General features: G+C 45.6%; 1 protein-coding gene across 1 annotated transcript; it reads left to right on the forward strand.

Annotated features, from left to right (window-relative positions):
* Nucleotides 1-1,321: 1,321 nt before the first annotated feature.
* LOC132571072 (zinc finger protein ZFP2-like) lies at nucleotides 1,322-18,084 on the forward strand. Its single transcript, XM_060237734.1, has 6 exons — nucleotides 1,322-1,440; nucleotides 4,335-4,829; nucleotides 6,663-6,777; nucleotides 10,234-10,304; nucleotides 10,490-10,616; nucleotides 15,506-18,084. The coding sequence occupies exons 2-6, from the start codon at nucleotides 4,359-4,361 to the stop codon at nucleotides 16,873-16,875; spliced, it is 2,154 nt and encodes a 717-aa protein (XP_060093717.1). The 5' UTR covers nucleotides 1,322-1,440; nucleotides 4,335-4,358; the 3' UTR covers nucleotides 16,876-18,084.
* Nucleotides 18,085-19,582: the final 1,498 nt, after the last annotated feature.

Below are 19,582 nucleotides of genomic sequence, written 5' to 3' on the forward strand. Positions count from 1 at the left end.
CTGCCAGTCTGAGAAGACAATACTGACTTTGATGGACCAAGGGTCTGATTCAGTAGAAGGCAGCTTCATATGCTGATATGCATATGCTACCCAAATCACAGGTTGGCTCAATTTGTTAATTTTACTATTCTGTTATTGGATCTTAAATTTGTACCATTTTGCATTCGAAACCACTGCCTACCTGCTATATGCAACTCTTCTTACTGTACTTGCTTTCTCATCTGATGAAATCTGCTTAGAGAGCACATGAAAGCTTACATTCTGAGTAAAACTTTGTTGGTCTTAAAGGTGAACTTGACTCCAACTTTGTTCTATTAATACCCTGTGGCTAAGAGCTCCAGATGCTGCTCCAATCCCCTTTTGATCCTATTTATGGATCCTTTGGGTTTTCAGAGAGCCAGTTTTGGTGGAGTAGTTAAGTGTATGGACTCTTATATCGGAGAATCGGGTTTGATTCCCCCACTCCTCCACTTGCAGCTGCTGGAAGGGCCTTGGGCCAGCCATAGCTCTTGCAGGAGTTGTCCTTGAAAGGGCAGCTGCTGTGAGAGCCCTCTCAGCCCCGCCCACCTCACAGGAGGACTGTTGGGGGGGAAGATAGAGACGATTTTAAGCTGCTCTTTATTAACCCAGAACATTAAAAACAATAGCCCATAACCAACTGATTTATCTGAACATTCAAAATTATTTCTCCAGGATCCTTTGTGAAGAGATGCATCCTCTCCCCCGCCGCCCCCCCCCCCGGGGGAGTTTTTAGTGGAGCAAAGCCTTCACTTTGCATTTTACCAGGTTTTTCCCCTCTGGGCAGAGTACAGGCAGGAAGGATGGAGGGAGTCAATGAAGGATCTCAGCTCATCTTCTTCGTGATGCTAATAGATCTAGCAGGAGAAATAAGGTCAGCCCCTCACTCCACCCCGCCACCTTCTCCAGATGCTTTTTGCCTACAACTCCCATCAGCCCCAACCACTGGCCATGCTGGCTGGGGCTGATGGGAGTTGTAGGCAAAAAACATCTGGAGAGCTACCGTTGGCCACCCCTGATTCTACACTCCCCCCCCCCCCCAGCAAGCTGGGTCCTCCTTTGACCGACCTCGGAAGGGTGGAAGGCTGAGTCAACCTCGAGCCGGCGACCTGAAAACCCAGCTTCCGCCGAGGATCGAACTCAGGTCGGGAGCAGAGCTTAGGCGAAATCTGCAATTCTATTTTAACCCTTTGCGTGCTGCAGAGGAACGGCGGCGGCGGCGGCGAGGGGGGCTGGTGTGCGGCGACGCCTCCACCGTCTCCATGAACTCAAAAGCCGCCTCCTCCTTTAACTCAAAGCGGAGCGACGTTTACGGGCGACGCACCTTCCTGGCTGCACCTCTCTCCCACCCACCCACTGCCGGCTCTGCAAATTTCCTGGTTCCGGGAGCTGGACCTTTACTGGCGGTGCAAAGTCAAGGAGGTGAAAATGCAAAAGTGGAGGGGCGGGTTGGGGGCGGGAACGCTGCTGGGGGCTTCTGCAGCGACTTGGCCAAGAAAGGGGAGCTGGGGGGGGGGGTTGTGCAGTTCCTTGCAAGGGATGGGAGGAGGCCGGGGAAAGGCAGGGGTAGCAGAACTGTGATATTTGGGCTTTAATTAATAGAGATAATAATAATATAATAATAATAATAATTTTTAATTTATATCCCGCCCTCCCCGCCGAGGCAGGCTCAGGGCGGCTTACATGGCATAGAATACAGACCAATAATACAATAATAAAATACACTAATTATATAACAATTATATTTCTCAATTAAATATACTATTACATGAACTCTGGCTGGTAAATCCCTGGATATTTTTGGTGGATCCTGAGGAGGGCAGGGAGCTCAGTGGCATGTAAAGTTCACATTCCCCCCCCCGCCCCCCCCAAAAGCCATTCTGTACAGAGGAAATTATCTCTGTAGTCCAGAGAACAGTTGTAATTCTGGGTGATCTCCAGGCCTCACCAGGAGGTTGGTAGCCCAATATCTTGGGAGTAAACCCACGGAAAAAAGAGGATGAAAGGTAGTTCTGCAGCTGCTTTCCATTGCTTCAGGTGACCATCCTGTAGTTTGCTTTAATTTTCACACACACACACACACACACACACACACCCCGCCCTCCCAACTTTAAACATAAGAACATAAGAGAATCCATGTTGGATCAGGCCAATGGCCCATCCAGTCCAACACTCTGATTCACATAAGAGAAGCCATGTTGGATCAGGCCAATGGCCCATCCAGTTCAACACTCTGTGTCACACAGTGGCCAAAAATTATACACTCTGTGTATGTGGGTGTGTGTGTATGTGTGTGTATATATATATATATATATATATATATATATATATATACACACACACACACACACACACACACACATACACATATATACACACACTGTGGTTAATAGCCACCGATGGACCTCTGCTCCATATTTTTATCTAACCCCCTCTTGAAGCTGTCTAGGCTTGTAGCTGCCACTACTTTGTTATTCCAAGGAGGTCTCCCAACCAAATACTTGCCAAAGCAATTTCAAGTTTTTGAAAATTGGTTATCAGTGTGGGGGGGGGGGCAGCAGTAGGGAGTTTGAGTGTTCTGGGAACAGAAACGGATTTGTGTGGGTAGCAGCGTTGGTCTGAAGTAATAGGACAAAATTTGAGTCCAGTGGCTCCTTTAAGGCCAACAAAGTTTAATCCTGGCTGTGTGGGTCATCTGCCGGTGCCACGACCCCGGAGGGTGAGATGGGGGTTTCCTACACTCCTTCCTGCAAAAGCCGGGAGGGGTTCCTGCTGCGTTTTCCTCAGGGCGGAAGGCTCAGAAGTGCGTGAAGATTAAGGCGGTCTATCCCCAGGGCGGGTGTCACCAAAGTAGAGAATCATGGTGAAGAAAGGCAGGGGAAACAAAGCATAAAGCCAACTTCCAAAAAAGTTAAACCAAGAGTCCAAAATTATACAAAAGTACCAAATATAATTGTTTTACAGCCAGTGAAGTCAATCACGTTCAGTCCCTCCAAGGAACGATATTTCATCAGGAATCAATCCAATTCCTCCTTCTTAAGCAAATGAATGCCAGATACAAGAAAACTGATAGTACAATATTATGCAGTCAGCAATCCATAAGGCAACAGGATTGTACGATTGTTCCTGTTTCGCGTTAGCTTCTTTTGCCAGATGAGAAAGGCCTTTTGCCAGATGTGAGAGGTACAGACCCCCAGGTAATGCAAGAGGCAGCAACACAAAGGCACAGTCCCAGAAGGCTGAGGTTCAGGTCTTGCTAAGAGGGATACCAGCAAGAATACAAAAGGTCACCTTTTGATGGTTGATCTCCTATCCACAAAGGAATCTCAAGAAGAGACTGGATTTATACCCCACCCTTCATTCGGAACTGGCTGCGATCACACACACACGAAATAATCCACTTTCAAAGCACTTCCCAACTGGATTTTGTCAGTTCACACAGTAAAATCCACTTGGAAAGTGGATTGAAAGTGCATTATTTAGCATGTGTGATCACAGCCAGAGTGGCTTGCAATCTCCTTCCCTTCCTCTCCCCACAACAGACACCTTGTGTGAAGGAGTGGGGAATCAAACCCAGTTATTCAGATTAGAGTCCGCTGCTCTTAAATACTACACCAGGGGCCCTCAAACTACGGCCCGCGGGCCAAATGTGGCCCGCTGAGAACGTTTATGCGGCCCGCCGGGTTATGGCAAAATCAGACCGGAAGTGACGTTCGACCTAAACTCGCGTTAGCATCACACACTTCCGGCACTGGGCTGAGGCGGCGGAGACAGAGTGTGAGGTGATACCGAGGTGAGGTGAGTTCCCAGGCCGGTGTGTGTGGTGTGGGGAAGGGAGAGAGATGCAGAAGACGGAGAACTGACGGCCCGCGGCCTTGTACAGTAACGGCAGTCCGGCCCTCCAACAGTCTGAGGGACAGTGAACTGGCCCCCTATTTAAAAAGTTTGAGGACCCCTGTACTACACCAACCTGGCTCTGAAAGGCTAAGCTTATTAACATCCTTGAATAGCTGAACAGAGACATTTAACTTTCCCAAAGAACCGTGGAGGCATACATAAAATAGCTGGGCTTGTAAACAAACATGATATTAAACCTGGACCCCTGATGTAGCCAATCCTCTAAGAGCTTACAAGGCTCTTTTTTGTAAGCTCTTGGAGGATTGGCTACATCAGGGGTATGTGGCCTAATATGCAAAGGAGCTCCTGCCAGAATTCCACCCCTGCTCCTGAGCATAGGAAGGTTTATGATGTTCACTGGTGTCTCTCCAGTCTCTTTTATTTTCCATGTGACTATCTGTGTCTTTCCTTCCTCCCAGAGAAAAGCCTCTGTTCATAGCCAAATGACTAAAGGCATCCTTACACAGTCTGAGGTGATCCAAGAGAAGGGGAAAGAGATGGAGGAGCAGAACCCAGAAGGACCTGAAACTGGCAAGACAGCAGGGAAAGGCCCCTATCCCATCCAAGCTGGGAGCGGTGTTGCATTCTGGGAGATCCCAGAGATCCATGTTCAGCTCACTGCAGTCTTAGATGTGCACTGCCGATGTTTCCGGCAATTCCGGTATCATGAGGCTGATGGGCCTCGAGAGGTTTGCAGCCAGCTCCATGGACTTTGCAACCAGTGGCTGAAGCCGGAGAGGCATACCAAAAAGCAGATCCTGGACCTGGTGATCTTGGAGCAGTTCCTGACTCTCCTGCCCCAGGAAATGCAGGGCTGGGTCAGAGGATGTGGGCCGGAGACCAGTTCTCAGGCGGTGGCCCTGGCTGAAGGTTTCCTCCTGAGTCAGGCAGATGAGAAGAGGCACGCAAAACAGGTGGGGGATTTCTTCCAGATATGTCCAATTCAAGCAATGATATCTAGCCTTATTCTAAACTGGTTTTTGCCAGACATTTGTCTAGGGTTGCCAAGTCCAATTCAAGAAATATCTGGGGAGTTTGGGGGTGGAGCCAGGAGACTTTGGGGTCGGAGCCAGGAACAAGAGTGTGACAAGCACAATTAAACTCCGAGGGAGTTCTGGCCATCACATTTAAAGGGACAGCACACCTTTTTAAATGTCTTCCTTCCATAGGAAATAATGAAGGATAGGGGCACCTTCTTTTGGTGCTCATAAAATTGGACCCCCTGGTCCAATCATTTTGGAACGTGGGGGGTACTTCGGGGAGAAGCACTAGATACTATACTGAAAATTCGGTGCCTCTACCTCAAAAAACAGCTCCCCCAGAGCCCCCGAAACCTCCAGATCAATTCCCCATTATACCCTATGAGAATGGATCTCCACATAGGGAATAATGAAGTGCTCAGCAGACATTTCCCTCCCCCTCCAACACCGTTTCTGGCAACTCTGAAGGAAGGGATTGGCCTCTCTACTCACGAGTTGCTGCCAACGTCTTCACAGTAACACAGACACCCCATCCCAAGAGGAAGCCTTTCAATCGGAGACTGAAGCCTCCGGAGGTGAAAAGGCACATGGTCCTCTGGAGGCGGGGCTTCCCCCCGCCAGCTAGCTGACTGGGGGCGGGAAGGAGCCTGGGAAAGCAGAAGAACCCCCGCTGGGGATTGGCAAGCCTACATTTGTCCATGTATTAATCATCCAAACGGGAGATTTAACAGCCTCCTTCGGCAGCCTCTTCTACTAGAGAATTTCTGTGTTTAAAACAATTTATTATAATGTAATATATTATAATAACATATTATCATTTGTTGTTAAAAGTTAATACACATACATTACATTTTCTCCACCCCTCCCCCCTTTTGGTGACCCCCGGCAGTGCCAACCCCTTTAACAAACCATTCCCTATTACTATTTTATTTAATCACTCAATCAATCAATCACTTTTTATTTGTATCCCGCCCTCCCCGCCGAGGCAGGCTCAGGGCGGCTAACAACACAAGTCAATAATTTACATTGTACAATGTTTAACAGTAGAATACAATTCAACAATTTAATTAAAACGCTATTAAAATTCTAAAAGCAATAAAATTAACTAATATGCTGGTGCTATTATACAGATGGTAAGCTTGCTCAGCAGTCTTTCTCTTGGTCGGTGAAGGCCATTCGGAAAAGGATGGTCTTGCAGGCCCTGCGGAACTGTTCAAAGTCCCGCAGGGCCCGCATGTCCTCCGGAAGCTGGTTCCATAGGCGTGGAGCCACAGCAGAGACCTGCCTAATTTGTTAAAAGGTAATAAACTTAAATCTATTAAAGAATCTTTCTTCATAATAAAAAAAAACTTCAAAAAGAAAAAACCATAGGTTATAATTGTAATCCATCTTCATAGCAATCCTTTTTAGTCATTCACAAAGAAATGAAAAAGATATAATCCAATAATCTCATTTTTTTTTTTACTGTAATCCATATAAAGTTTCTTTGGAGATTAACTATTGTCAAAGATCGCCAAATGTTCCATTGTTTTTCAATATACTTTTGAAACTTTCCCCACTCATTTTTAAACTTCTCTCAGTCTTGTTCTTTTAAGATTCTTGTAAGCGTGTCCATTTCACTCCAATTTCTACTAGAGAATTTCTGATCCCTCCAGATAGCTCACCAGGTCTGCTGATGGAAGGGCGCAGGGTCTGGGAGTGGGGCAGGATCCGTTCCTTGGTGTGTTCCATTCCATCTCTTAACCATCTCCCTCACTACTATTTCAGATGTGGGTACTATCCATGGAGAAGGAAGCTACATTCCCTGAGGTGGAAGAAACTTCCATGGAACAAGAGCACGATACGCTGGCCATGAAACGTGGCCAAGATGCCCTCTCTTGTGGTAAGGACTCGATATGCCTGGATGCAGTTGGGGCACACTGTGAATTTGATGAGTCTAGAGTTCAGGTTAGGAAAAAAAATATACTTTTCCCCACACGACACAGTTAATTTACAACACTCAGTGTCCACTCACAGTCAGGGCCAGGCCTAGACGGTCTGGCACCCTAGGCAAGGCGCCCCCTCCTGCAGTGATGCATCACTGAGTCACATGGGGGATGCCCCATTCTGCGCCCCCAAAAGGCAGGCGCCCTAGGCAAGGGGTGTCGAACTCATGAGGGCCAGATCTGACATAAATGAGACCTTGCTGAGCCGGGTCATGTCAGGCTGGGCCATGTGTGTACCTTTTCAAGATTTGGTAGCAGAGAGATAAATTTTATGAAGAACAAGTTGATGGGATGTGAACTGGCAGAGACTGACCAAGAGAGAGATCTTGGGGTCGTGGTAGACAACTCACTGAAAATGTCAAGACAGTGTGCGTTTGCAATAAAAAAGGCCAACGCCATGCTGGGAATTATTAGGAAGGGAATGGAAAACAAATCAGCCAGTATCATAATGCCCCTGTATAAATCGATGGTGCGGTCTCATTTGGAGTACTGTGTGCAGTTCTGGTCGCCGCACCTCAAAAAGGATATTATAGCATTGGAGAAAGTCCAGAAAAGGGCAACTAGAATGATTAAAGGGTTGGAACACTTTCCCTATGAAGAAAGGTTGAAACGCTTGGGGCTCTTTAGCTTGGAGAAACTTCGACTGCGGGGTGACATGATAGAGGTTTACAAGATAATGCATGGGATGGAGAAAGTAGAGAAAGAAGTACTTTTCTCCCTTTCTCACAATACAAGAAGTCGTGGGCATTCGATGAAATTGCTCAGCAGACAGGTTAAAATGGATAAAAGGAAGTACTTCTTCACCCAAAGGGTGATTAACATGTGGAATTCACTGCCACAGGAGGTGGTGGCGGCCACAAGTATAGCCACCTTCAAGAAGGGTTTAGATAAAAATATGGAGCACAGGTCCATCAGTGGCTATTAGCCACAGTATGTATATATATATATATAATTTTTTTTTGGCCACTGTGTGACACAGAGTGTTGGACTGGATGGGCCATTGGCCTGATCCAACATGGCTTCTCTTATGTTCTTAAACACAAGTATATATTTTTAAAAAATTAAAACATGTTTAAAACGTTAGCACTCATTGGTCTTAAAGTTGCTTTCTAAGTATTTCTCCCGTGGGATCCAGGGAATTGCACAAAGGAAGCTCTTTCTCTTTCCTTCCTTCCCCAGGGGATGAGGAGGGGGAGGAGCCTCAACCAATAGAAGGAAGAGAGGCTTGGCTCAGAAGCTGTGCTGTGCAGTTGAGAGAGCCTGACAAAGCAAGCTATTCGTCTTCCCTTCCTCCCCAAGGGAGGAGCCTCAGCCAATGGAAAAAATAGAGGTTTTGCTCTGTAACTCCTGTGCGATTGAGCAAGCCTTGCAGAGCAAGCTGTTAAGCAGAAGGAAGGAAGAAGATGATATTGGATTTATATCTCAACCTGCACTCCGAAGAGTCTCAGAGCGGCTCACAATCTCCTTTACCTTCATCCCCCACAACAGACACCCTGTGAGGTGGGTGGGGCTGAGAGGACTCTCACAGCAGCTGCACTCTCAAGGACAACCTCTGCCAGAGCTATGGCTGACCCAAGGCCATTCCAGCAGCTGCAAGTGGAGGAGTGGGGGAATCAAACCCGGTTCTCCCAGATAAGAGTCTGTGCACTTAACCACTGGAATGGTTTTAGATATTGTTGTTTTAAATTATTGTATAATTTAAATGCTGTTTTTAAACTTACTATATATTGTATAATTTTATCGAACTTGTTGTTAGCCGCCCTGAGCCTGCCTAGGCGGGGAGGGCGGGATATAAATAAAATTTATTATTATTATTACACCAAACTGGCTCTCCAGAGAGAGAGAGAAGGAAGCAGATGACAGCCAGTTGCTCGGGGACCTGAGAAGAACCCTCTGGGGGCCTGATTTGGCCCCTGAACTGCACGTTTGACACCCCTGCCCTAGGCAGTTGCCTAGTTTGCCTAGGGGCAGGACCGGTTTGCTCCCGGGGATGGCTCTAAAAGCAGATTAGACAAATCCATTGAATTTCTCCCATTCGTTTAAATATTCACATCTCTCCTTCCTTCCCACGACGAACTCAAGGTGGCTCAAAAGACAACTGAGTACATCAAGAGAGCTTCCGCCTTTTGGGGCAGCAGAGCTCTGAAAACAGTTCCTGATGGTATTTAGAGCCAGTTTGGTGTAGGGGTGAAGTGTGTGGATTTCTTATCTGGAAGAACGGGGTTTGATTCCCCCGCTCCTCCACTTGCAGCTGCTGGAATGGCCTTGGGTCAGCCATAGCTCTCTTGCAGGAGTTGTCCTTGAAAGGGCAGCTGCTGTGAGAGCCCTCTCAGCCCCACTCACCTCACAGGGTGTCGGTTGTGGGGGAGGAAGGTAAAGGAGATTGTAGGCCACTCTGAGCCTCTGTCCTTGAAAGGGCAGCTGCTGTGAGAGCCCTCTCAGCCCCACCCACTTCACAGGGTGTCTGTTGTGGGGGAGGAAGGGAAAGGAGACTGTAGGCCGCTCTGAGCCTCTGTCCTTGAAAGGGCAGCTGCTGTGAGAGCCCTCTCCAGCCCCACCCACCTCACAGGGTGTCTGTTGTGGGGGAGGAAGGGAAAGGAGACTGTAGGCCGCTCTGAGCCTCTGTCCTTGAAAGGGCAGCTGCTGTGAGAGCCCTCTCCAGTCCTACCCACCTCACAGGGTGTCTGTTGTGGGGGAGGAAGGGAAAGGAGATTGTAGGCCGCTCTGAGCCTCTGTCCTCGATAGAGCAGCTGTTGTGAGAGCCCTCTCAGCCCCACCCATCTCACAGGGTGTCTGTTGATGGGGGAGAAAATATTGGAGATTGTAAGCCACTCTGAATCTCTGTTTAAGAAAGAACAGTGGGGTATAAATCTGCAGTTGTCGTCTTCTTTTTCTTCTTCTCCTTTTCCTCCTTCCTCCTCCTCCTTCTTCCCCCCCTCTTCTATTTTTTGAGATATTATTGATGTGTCTGGCTGAAAACTTGGTTGTGATCATCCCAAGGCATTCTAAAAACTCATTCCTATTACCCTCACATCTCCCGATGAGCTCAAGTTACGTCGGGGCTGAATGCGACCATGACAGGTCATGCAACGTCATTTCCACCTCCATCTTTCCCTCCTCCCAGGCCAGACACAAGTCTCACAGTAGTCTGAAATAAGTTGGCAATATTTATGACCCCTGAGGCTCATAGGTACTTGGCGCTTCTCTTCTGCCTCTCCCAGGAGTTAGTAAAAAGTGTTTTAAAATGTGTGAGGTGTACACAGGGCGAGGTTTCACGCCCCTGGAAAAGGGAGCGTGTGAAGCAGGGTACAAACAAGCAAACACCCTCAATTCCTCCTTTGTCTCAATAACAGGTAGTGAAGAGATGCTGTTGAGCGATCGTTTTATCAGAGGTGTGGAAATGGCTGCTACACCTCCAGCTCAGGTAGGAGGGATGAAGAGGGGACATCCTGGGTCCTGCCTCCTTTCTCAGGGGGGCTTTTGCAGTTTCTACAAGGTGTCCAGGCCAAAGATTCTCTGAACAGTATTCCCTTTACCCACACCATACCTTCCCAGACTGCTCCCTTCCAGTGTGCAATCTCTGATGAGGGAATCTTCTTTTTCTTTCAGGGTCCCTTTTCCTTTGAGGAGGTGTCCGTCGATTTCACTGAGGCAGAGTGGACCCTGCTGGATCCGGGACAAAGAGCTCTGTTCAAGGAAGTCATGCTGGAGAATTATGGGAACGTGACCTTTCTGGGTAAGGCTCTTTCATAGGTCCAAATAGCTGCCATTGTGTTGAGGCGTGAATCAAAATATTGCATTTGGAGGCCTGTCCTGCTACTTCAGGAGAGGCTGTGGCTCACTGGCAGAGCATCTGCTTGGCACACAGAAGGCCCCAGGTTCAATCCCCAGCACATCTCGTGAAAAGGATCAGGTAAAAGACCTCTGCCTGAGACCCTGGGGAGCTGCTGCCAGACTGAGTAGACTGTAGTGACTTCAATGGACTGAAGGTCTTTTCAGCAGAAGTCAGCTTCCTGTGTTGTTCATGTGTGTGTGCGTGTGTGTGCTGGAAAGGCCTTGGGTCAGCCATAGTTCTGGCAGGTGTTGTCCTTGAAAGGGCAGCTGCTTTGAGAGCCCTCTCCAGCCCCACCCACCTCACAGGGTGTCTGTTGAGGGGGGGGAAGGTAAAGGAGATTGTAGGCCGCTCTGAGCCTCTGTCCTTGAAAGGGCAGCTGCTGTGAGAGCCCTCTCCAGCCCCACCCACCTCACAGGGTGTCTGTTGTGGGAGAGAAAGGTAAAAGGAGATTGTAGGCCGCTCTGAGACTCTGTCATAAGAACATAAGAGAAGCCATGTTGGATCAGGCCATTGGTCCATCCAGTCCAACACTGTGTCACACAGTGTCCACAAAAACAAGTGCCATCAGGAGGTCCACAAGTGGGGCTAGAAGCCCTTCCACTGTGCCCCCCCCCCACAAGCCCCAAGAATACAGAGCATCACTTGCCCCAGACAGAGGGTTTCAAAAATACGCTGTGGCTAATAGCCACTGATGCACCTTTGCTTCATATGTTTATCCAATTCCCTCTAGAAGCTGGCTATGCTTGTAGCTGCCGCCACCTCCTGTGGCAGTGAATTCCACATGTTAATCACCCTTTAGGTGAAGAAGGACTTCCTTTTATCCATTCTAACCTGACTGCTCAGCAATTTCGTTGAATGCCCACGAGTTCTTGTATTGTGAGAAAGGGAGAAACGGACTTCTTTCTCTACCATCTCTATCCCATGCATAATCCTGTAAACCTCTATCATATCACCCCTCAGTCAATGTTTCTCCAAGGTAAAGAGCCCCAAGCATTTTAACCATTCTTTCATCATTCTAGTTGCCTTTTCTTTTCCTTTTTTAGAATAACTCTTGTAATTTCCTACCCCCATGCCCCCTCTACCTTTCTTACTTTTTGGTGTAGTGGTTAAGTGTGCGGACTCTTATCTGGGAGAACTGGGTTTGATTCCCCACTCCTCCACCTGCAGCTGCTGGAATGGCCTTGGGTTAGCCATAGCTATCGCAGGAGTTGTCCTTGAAAGGGCAGCTGCTGTGAGAGCCCTCTCCAGCCCCACCCACCTCACAGGGTGTCTGTTGTGGGGGAGGAAGGGAAAGGAGATTGTGAGCCACTCTGAGCCTCTGTCCTTGAAAGGGCAGCTGCTGGGAGAGCCCTCTCCAGCCCCACCCACCTCACAGGGTGTCTGTTGTGGGGGAGGAAGGGAAAGGAGATTGTGAGCCACTCTGAGCCTCTGTCCTTGAAAGGGCAGCTGCTGTGAGAGCCCTCTCCAGCCCCACCCACCTCACAAGGTGTCTGTTGTGGGGGAGGAAGGGAAAGGAGATTGCAGGCCGCTCTGAGCCTCTGTCCTTGAAAGGGCAGCTGCTGTGAGAGCCCTCTCCAGCCCCACCCACCTCACAGGGTGTCTGTTGTGGGGGAGGAAGGAAAAGGAGATTGTGAGCCACTCTGAGCCTCTGTCCTTGAAAGGGCAGCTGCTGTGAGAGCCCTCTCCAGCCCCACCCACCTCACAGGGTGTCTGTTGTGGGGGAGGAAGGAAAAGGAGATTGTGAGCCACTCTGAGCCTCTGTCCTTGAAAGGGCAGCTGCTGTGAGAGCCCTCTCCAGCCCCACCCACCTCACAATGTGTCTTTTGTGGGGGAGGAAGGGAAAGGAGATTGTGAGCCACTCTGAGACTCTTCGGAGTGGAGTGGAGGGCGGGATATAAATCTAATATCATCATCATCATCATCATCATCTTCTTCTTCTTCTTCTTTTAAGCAGGGGTGACCAACTGTAGCTCTCCAGATGTTTTTTTTTGCCTACAATTTCCATCAGCCCCAGCCAGCATGGCCAATGGTTGGGACTGATGGGAGTTGTAGGCAAAAAACATCTGGAGAGCTACTGTTGGCCACCCCTGAAATATAGAGAAAGCTTTAATAAGGATTTAAAAACAAGACATCACTAAACAACACAGTTTCTATGGCTCAGCAACAGAAATCCAATCCTTTCTTGAAGCCATCTATGTTTGCAGCTGCCGCCACCACCACCTGTGGCAGTGAATTTCATGTGTTAATCACTCTTTGAAGAAGGACTTCCTTTTATCCATTCAAACCCGACTGCTCGGCACTTTCACTGAGTGCCCACAAGTTCTTGTACTGTGAGAAAGGGAGAAAAGGACTTCTTTCTCTGCCTTCTCTATCCCATGCATAATCTTCTAAACCTCTCTCATGTCACCCCTCAGTTGGCATTCCTCCAAGAGCCCCAAGCACTTTAACCTTTCTTCATAGGGAAAGTGTTCCAACCCGTTAATCATTCTAGTTGCCGTTTTCTGCATTTTTTCCAATGTTATAATGTTTTTTAAAGTGTGGTGACCAGAATTGAATACAGTATTCCAAATGTGGCTGCACTATCAATTTGTACAGGGGCATTAGGATACTGGCTGATTTGTTTTCAGTTCCCTTCCTAATAATTTCCAGCATGGCATTGGCCTTTTTTATTACAGTCACACACTGTCTCAACATTTTCAGTGAGTTATCCACAACGACTCCATAATCTCTTTCTCGGCCAGTCTCCGCCAGTTCAGACCCCATCAACTTGTATTTATAGTTAAGATTTTTGGCCCCAATGTGCATTACTTTGCACTTGGCCACATTGAACCTCATTTGCCATGTTGACGCCCATTTGCCCAGCCTCAGTAGATCCCTTTGGAGTGCATCACAATCCTTCCCGGTTCTCATCACCCTGAACAATTTGGCGTCATCTGCAAACTTAGCCAGTTTGCTGCTTACTCCCAACTCTGAATCGTGAATGACCAAGTTACTGAGCCCTGTGGTACTCCACAGCTTGCCACCCTCCACTGTGAAAATTGCCCATTTATACTCACTCTCTGTTTCCTATTAATTAGCCAGTTTTTGATCCATGAGAGAACTTGTCCTTTTACCCCATGACTACTTAGCTTACTTAGGACCCTTTGATGAGGAACTTTATCAAAAGCTTTCTGGAAGTCAAGGTAAACAATATCTATTATGCCCCTCTTGTTCACACGTTTGTTCAGCCCTTCAAAGAAGGGCTAGTGAGAGAAGATCAGTGTGATGCGGTGGCTAAAAAGGCAAATGCAATTTTGGACTGGATCAACAACAGTATAGAGTCCAGATCACGTGAACTGATGGTGTCGCTTTACTCTGCTCTGGGAAGACCTCACCTGGAGTCTTGTGTTCAGTTTTGGGCACCACATTTTAAGAAGGATTTAAACAACCTGGAACGGGTCCAGAGGAGGGCGACAAAGATGGTGAGGAGTTTGGAGACAAAGTCCTATGAGGAAAGGTTGAAGGAGCTGGGGATGTTTAGCCTGGAGAGGAGGCGGCTGAGAGGTGATATGATCACCATCTTCAAATCCTTGAAGGGCTGTCGTATAGAGGAGGATGTGGAATTGTTTTCAGTGGCCCCAGAAGATAGAACCAGAACCAGAGGGTTGAAATTAAATCAAAAGAGTTTCCGGCTCAACGTTAAGAAGAACTTCCTGACCGTTAGAACGATTCCTCAGTGGAACACGCTTCCTCGGGAGGTGGTGGGCTCTCCTTCCTTGGAGGTTTTTAAACAGAGGCTAGATGGCCATCTGACAGCAATGAAGATCCTGTGAATTTAGGGGGAAGTGTTTGTGAGTTTCCTGCATTGTGCAGGGGTTGACTAGATGACCCTAGAGAGGTCCTTATCAACTCTATGTTTCTATGATTCCGTTACAGAACAGAGGATGATTATAAAATGATGAAAGAATTAAAGACGGTGGCTGGATGAAAAAAACTGTGTTGTAATAGGTTATTTTAACTACCCACACATTGATTGGGTCAATATGTGCTCAAGCTGGGAGAAAGAGATCACGTTTCTAGAAGTTCTCAATGACTGTGCTATGGAGCACAGAGGGAGTCCTGGACTACGTCCTAAGTAATGCCCAAGACCTGGTGAGAGATGTAAAAGTGATTGCACCACTTGGGAACAAAGACTATAATGTTGTTGATTTCACCGTTTGTATAACTAGAGAGTTGCCCAAAAAGACAGCACAACCACTTTTAACTTTAAAAGGGGTAACTTGTCTGAGATGAGTAGGCATGTCAAGATGAACCTGAAAGAAAAGGTAAAAAGGGTCAGAACACTTTGGGAAGCTTGGAGACTATTTAAAACTATAATCCTAGAAACTCAGATAAAATATATACTGCAGGTTAGGAAAGGCACAAAAAAGTATAGAAAAAGGCTTGCATGGTTAACAAGCAAAGTAATGGAAGCTGTAAAAGGTAAGAAGGATTCCTTTAAGCAGTGGAAATCTAGTCCAAATTAGGTTAATAAAAGGGAACACAGACTGTGGCAAATAAAATGCAAGTCTGTGATCAGGCAGGCAAAAAGGAGCATATTGCAAAAAACATAGACCAACAATAAAAATTTCTTCAAATACATTAGAAGCAGGAAACCAGCCAGGGAGGCAGTGGGGCCCTTGGATTACCAAAGTGCAGGGTTGGTTAAGGCCATAGGGCCATAAGTCCTTTCCTACTGCAGTCATATAGATGCCTTTGGACCTCACTAGCCCTCCCAGGTGCTAACAGGATCTCACTATTTATTCCAACAGAGGATGATCAGAGGTGTGAGGAGAGTAAAGAACTTTATCAGCAAATGCCAGACAGAGTTAAAAATGAAGACCTGAAAGAAAACATCAGGACTCAAGGTCAACCTAAGAGAAGGAAAAGCAGCCTTTTGGCTGAAAAGCAAAATGTAAGAAAGCTTAATGTACATTTCCCAAAGTCCAGGATAATGAAGGCTAGTAATTCCATTCAGTGTGGAAAGTCCTTCAGAAATAGATCACAGCTCCTTGTGCAACAAAGAACACACAGAGAGGAGAAACTTTTTGAATGCTCAGTGTGTGGAAAGAGATTTACTAGGAATTACACTCTTCAAGTGCACCAAAGAACCCACACAGGGGAGAAACCTTTTGAATGCTCAGAGTGTGGAAAGAGATTCAGTAGGAATAGCACTCTTCGAGTGCACCAAAGAACCCACACAGGGGAGAAACCTTTTGAATGCTCCGAGTGTGGAAAGAGATTCAGTCAGAATAGCCATCTACAAGAGCATAAAAGAACGCACACAGGGGAGACACCCTTTGAAAGCTCTGTGTGTGGAAAGATATTCAGTCAGAGTGTTACTCTGAAAGGGCACCAAAGAACTCACACAGAGGAGAAGCTTTTTGAATGTTCAGTGTGTGGAAAGAGATTCACTTCGAGGGGGGGTCTTCAACAGCATCAGAAAACGCACACAATGGAGAAACCTTTTGAATGCTCAGAGTGTGGCAAGAAATTCAGTAGGAGTGCCCATCTTCAGGAGCACCAAAGAACCCACACAGGGGAGAAACCTTTTGAATGCCCAGAGTGTGGAGAGAAATTCAGTAGGAGTGGCCATCTTCAATTGCATTGGAGAATCCATACAGCAGAGAAACCCTTTGAATGCTCAGTGTGTGGAAAGAGATTCCGTCGGAGTAGCAATCTTCAAGTGCACCAAAGAACCCACACAGGGGAGAAACCTTTTGAGTGTTCAGTGTGTGGAAGGAGATTCATTGCATGGGGGAGTCTTCAACGGCATGAACGAACACACACTACGGAAAAACCTTTTGAATGCTCAGAGTGTGGAAAGAAATTCGGTCAGAATTTTAATCTTCAGCAGCACCAAAGAATCCACACAGGGGAGAAACCTTTTGAATGCTCAGAGTGTGGAAAGAGATTCAATCAGAGTGGCAAACTTCATCTGCACCGAAGAATCCACACAGGGGAGAAACCTTTTGAATGCTCAGAGTGTGGGAAAAGATTCCGTTGGCTATGGTGTTTTCAACTGCACCAAAGAACCCACACAGGGGAGAAACCTTTTGGTTACTCAGAAAGTGGAAAGAGATTCAGTCAGAGTGGCCATCTTCAGCTGCATCAGAGAACTCACACGGGAGAGACTTTTTGAATGCTTAGAATGTGGAAAGATTCAGCAACAGTGGCAGTCTGCAGGGTGAAGAAAAACAGCTAACTTGCATTTGAAGTTGTCCCTGAAACTTTCTATGTATTCAGCTACGATGGACCTCTATCACTCCCCACTGTGAGGCTGATTTCTGTGGCAAAATTCTGTTACTTGCTCTGACTGAACAGCCCACGTTGCTTGTTAATATCTGTGGTTTTGATAGTCTGTTTGTCCCACCCTATCACACCATATATAATTTGGCTTTGGGCTCAGCCCAGGAACTTTTGGGGGAAAACCCAGGAGCCCTCTTGGTGTTTTTTTTTTTTAAAAAACTCCAAATTTTTATTTTATTTTCAAATAATTCCATACAAAAGGTAGAAACATTATAATAATACATAGACCAAAACTTAAAATTAACCCAATTCAAAAATAGGGAGAAAGAGAAAAAAAATTTTTTTTAACCTATTACTACTCCAAATCACACAGCCAGATCTTGAAGCCCTTCATAAGCACTAACTATTAATACAAAATAAAATTCAAATACTTTTTTGGCATTCTATTCTTTTTTGTCGAATTAGCATTTACTAAATCAAGAAAGATAAACCATTTTTCTACAAAATGTTCTCCTACTTTGGGATTATCACTAAGGATAAGTCGAGAAGCGATTTTATCCTGTATTACAATGTCCCACACTTTTTGGAACCACAGGGTTATTGAAGGGATCTTTGCGACTTCCCAAAATTTTGCCAAAAGAGTTTTTCGTGCCAAAATCAGTAGTGAAATTAGTTCTTTTTTTTTGTCTGGAATAATTATTATTCGGCCAATAATTAAGTAGAATAGATTCTGGGGTACGCAGAATGGTTTCCTTAACAATGATTTCAATTTTATTTATCAAGGTATTCCAAAAGGTTTGAACTTTCTGGCAGGTCCACCAACAATGAAGAAAGGATCCAATTTCACATCCTTTCCAGCAAAGAAAACCATAACCTTGTCGCGCATGACCCAAAGAAAGAGGAGTCAAATACCAGCGAGAAAATAATTTATATTGCCGTAATTTAAAGTTCGTGCATCTAGATCTGCAGATTGGAGACATCCAAATCGTGGACCACTGTTCTTCAGATAAATCAATAGAGCAATCTTTGCTCCAAGCATTCTGTTGTGATGAAACCTGCGACCAATTTTTCTGATTTAATAAATTATATAATTTTGAAATTACACTTCTCATACTTGTGTTTTCTTTAAGAATTAATTTTTCAAAAGCATTTAGTTGACTTACAGTCATCACAACAGGGAGTATCTTATTCAGTACATCGTAGAGTTGGTGGTATTCATACCAAGGGATATTGATTTTATATTTGGATTCCAATTGGCTACGAGTAAGCAATTGACCTTTGGAACTGACATCAGGAATTCTTGGCATTTTTTGCTGTCTCCAGATTCTGAAACTCACTATGGGAATTCCTGGAGGAAACCAACGCTGACCTAAAAACACCATTACTGGCATGGAGGGCTGGACCACAAAAGTTCTGCTCTAGTGTTCCATAAGACGTACAGGGTAAATACTTGCTGATTCAATTTAGATCCAGGGTAGCTGACACTCCTTTCTGGCATATAGCAAAATATTTCGAAGCTGGTCTGCCACATAGTAATTGTTTAAAATTGGTGCACCTAACCCACCCCTAGTCAGTGGCTTAGAAAGTACATGATATGAAATCCTTGGCTTTTTATTGTTCCATAAGAATAATGACAAACAGTTTTGCCAAGCCTTCATATCATTTCTTGGAATAGGTATAGGAAGATTTTGGAAAAAAAAAAGAAATTTAGGTAAAACAAATGTTTTTAACAAGTCTATTTTCTCCAAGAGGTTAAGCTGAAGTTTAGACCATATAGTTAGGTTAGTTGTTTTTGTTGTAAAAAGTTGCTTAAAGTTTGCTTCAAATAACTTGGATAAATCTAAAGGAATATAAACCCCTAAATGACGCCATGATTTAGTGATCCATTTAAAAGGGAAGGAGTGTACTATTTGTTGGTAGACATGTTTATGGTAAAACCTGAGAAATTCCTAAATGATACTAAAACCTTCATTAGTTTGGCCAATGATTGCAAGGGATTACTCAAATAAAAGACAGTGTCATCCGCAAAAACACTAATTTTATGAGAACTACCTCTCACCATAATGCCTTCAATATCCGGGTCTGACCGTATTAAATGTGCCAGAGGTTCTAACGAAATAGCAAATAAAATAGGAGAAAGGGGACAACCTTGACGTGTACCCCGTGATAAATTTATCTCATCTGATCTATAATTGTTAATAGTTAATTGTGTTTTAGGGGCTTTATAAATAGCCGTTATAGAATTCAAGAAGTTCGGGCCAAATCCCATGTAGTTCAAAACAGCTTTTAGATAGTTGATTTCTAGCACATCGAATGCTTTTTCTGCGTCTAAAGAAAGAATTAAGGAGGTTACTTTAGATGTTTTGCCATAATAAATTATTAAGGGTTCTCCTAATGTTATTGGAGATAGAGCGACCAGGAATGAATCCTGCCTGATCCGTGTGTACATAGGAGCTAATAATTTTATTTAGTCTATGGACCAGAATGGTGGAAAAAAATTTGAAATCATGGTTCAAGATTGAAATCAGTCTTAATGATTTGGGATTCTGTTTGTCCTTTCCTTCCTTATGTATTACTATCATTTTGGAATCCTTCCATGA

The sequence above is a fragment of the Heteronotia binoei genome, chromosome 5 (assembly GCF_032191835.1).
Source record: "Heteronotia binoei isolate CCM8104 ecotype False Entrance Well chromosome 5, APGP_CSIRO_Hbin_v1, whole genome shotgun sequence".
NCBI classification, from domain to species: domain Eukaryota; kingdom Metazoa; phylum Chordata; class Lepidosauria; order Squamata; family Gekkonidae; genus Heteronotia; species Heteronotia binoei.

Excerpts from the sequence above, each read along its gene's own strand:
- LOC132571072 (XM_060237734.1), top strand. The coding sequence starts at position 4,359 with ATGACTAAAGGCATCCTTACACAGTCTGAGGTGATCCAAGAGAAGGGG. Across the intron at positions 10,305-10,489 it reads CTGCTACACCTCCAGCTCAG|GGTCCCTTTTCCTTTGAGGA; the intron begins GTAGGAGGGATG and ends TTTTTCTTTCAG. Across the intron at positions 10,617-15,505 it reads TGGGAACGTGACCTTTCTGG|AGGATGATCAGAGGTGTGAG; the intron begins GTAAGGCTCTTT and ends TTATTCCAACAG.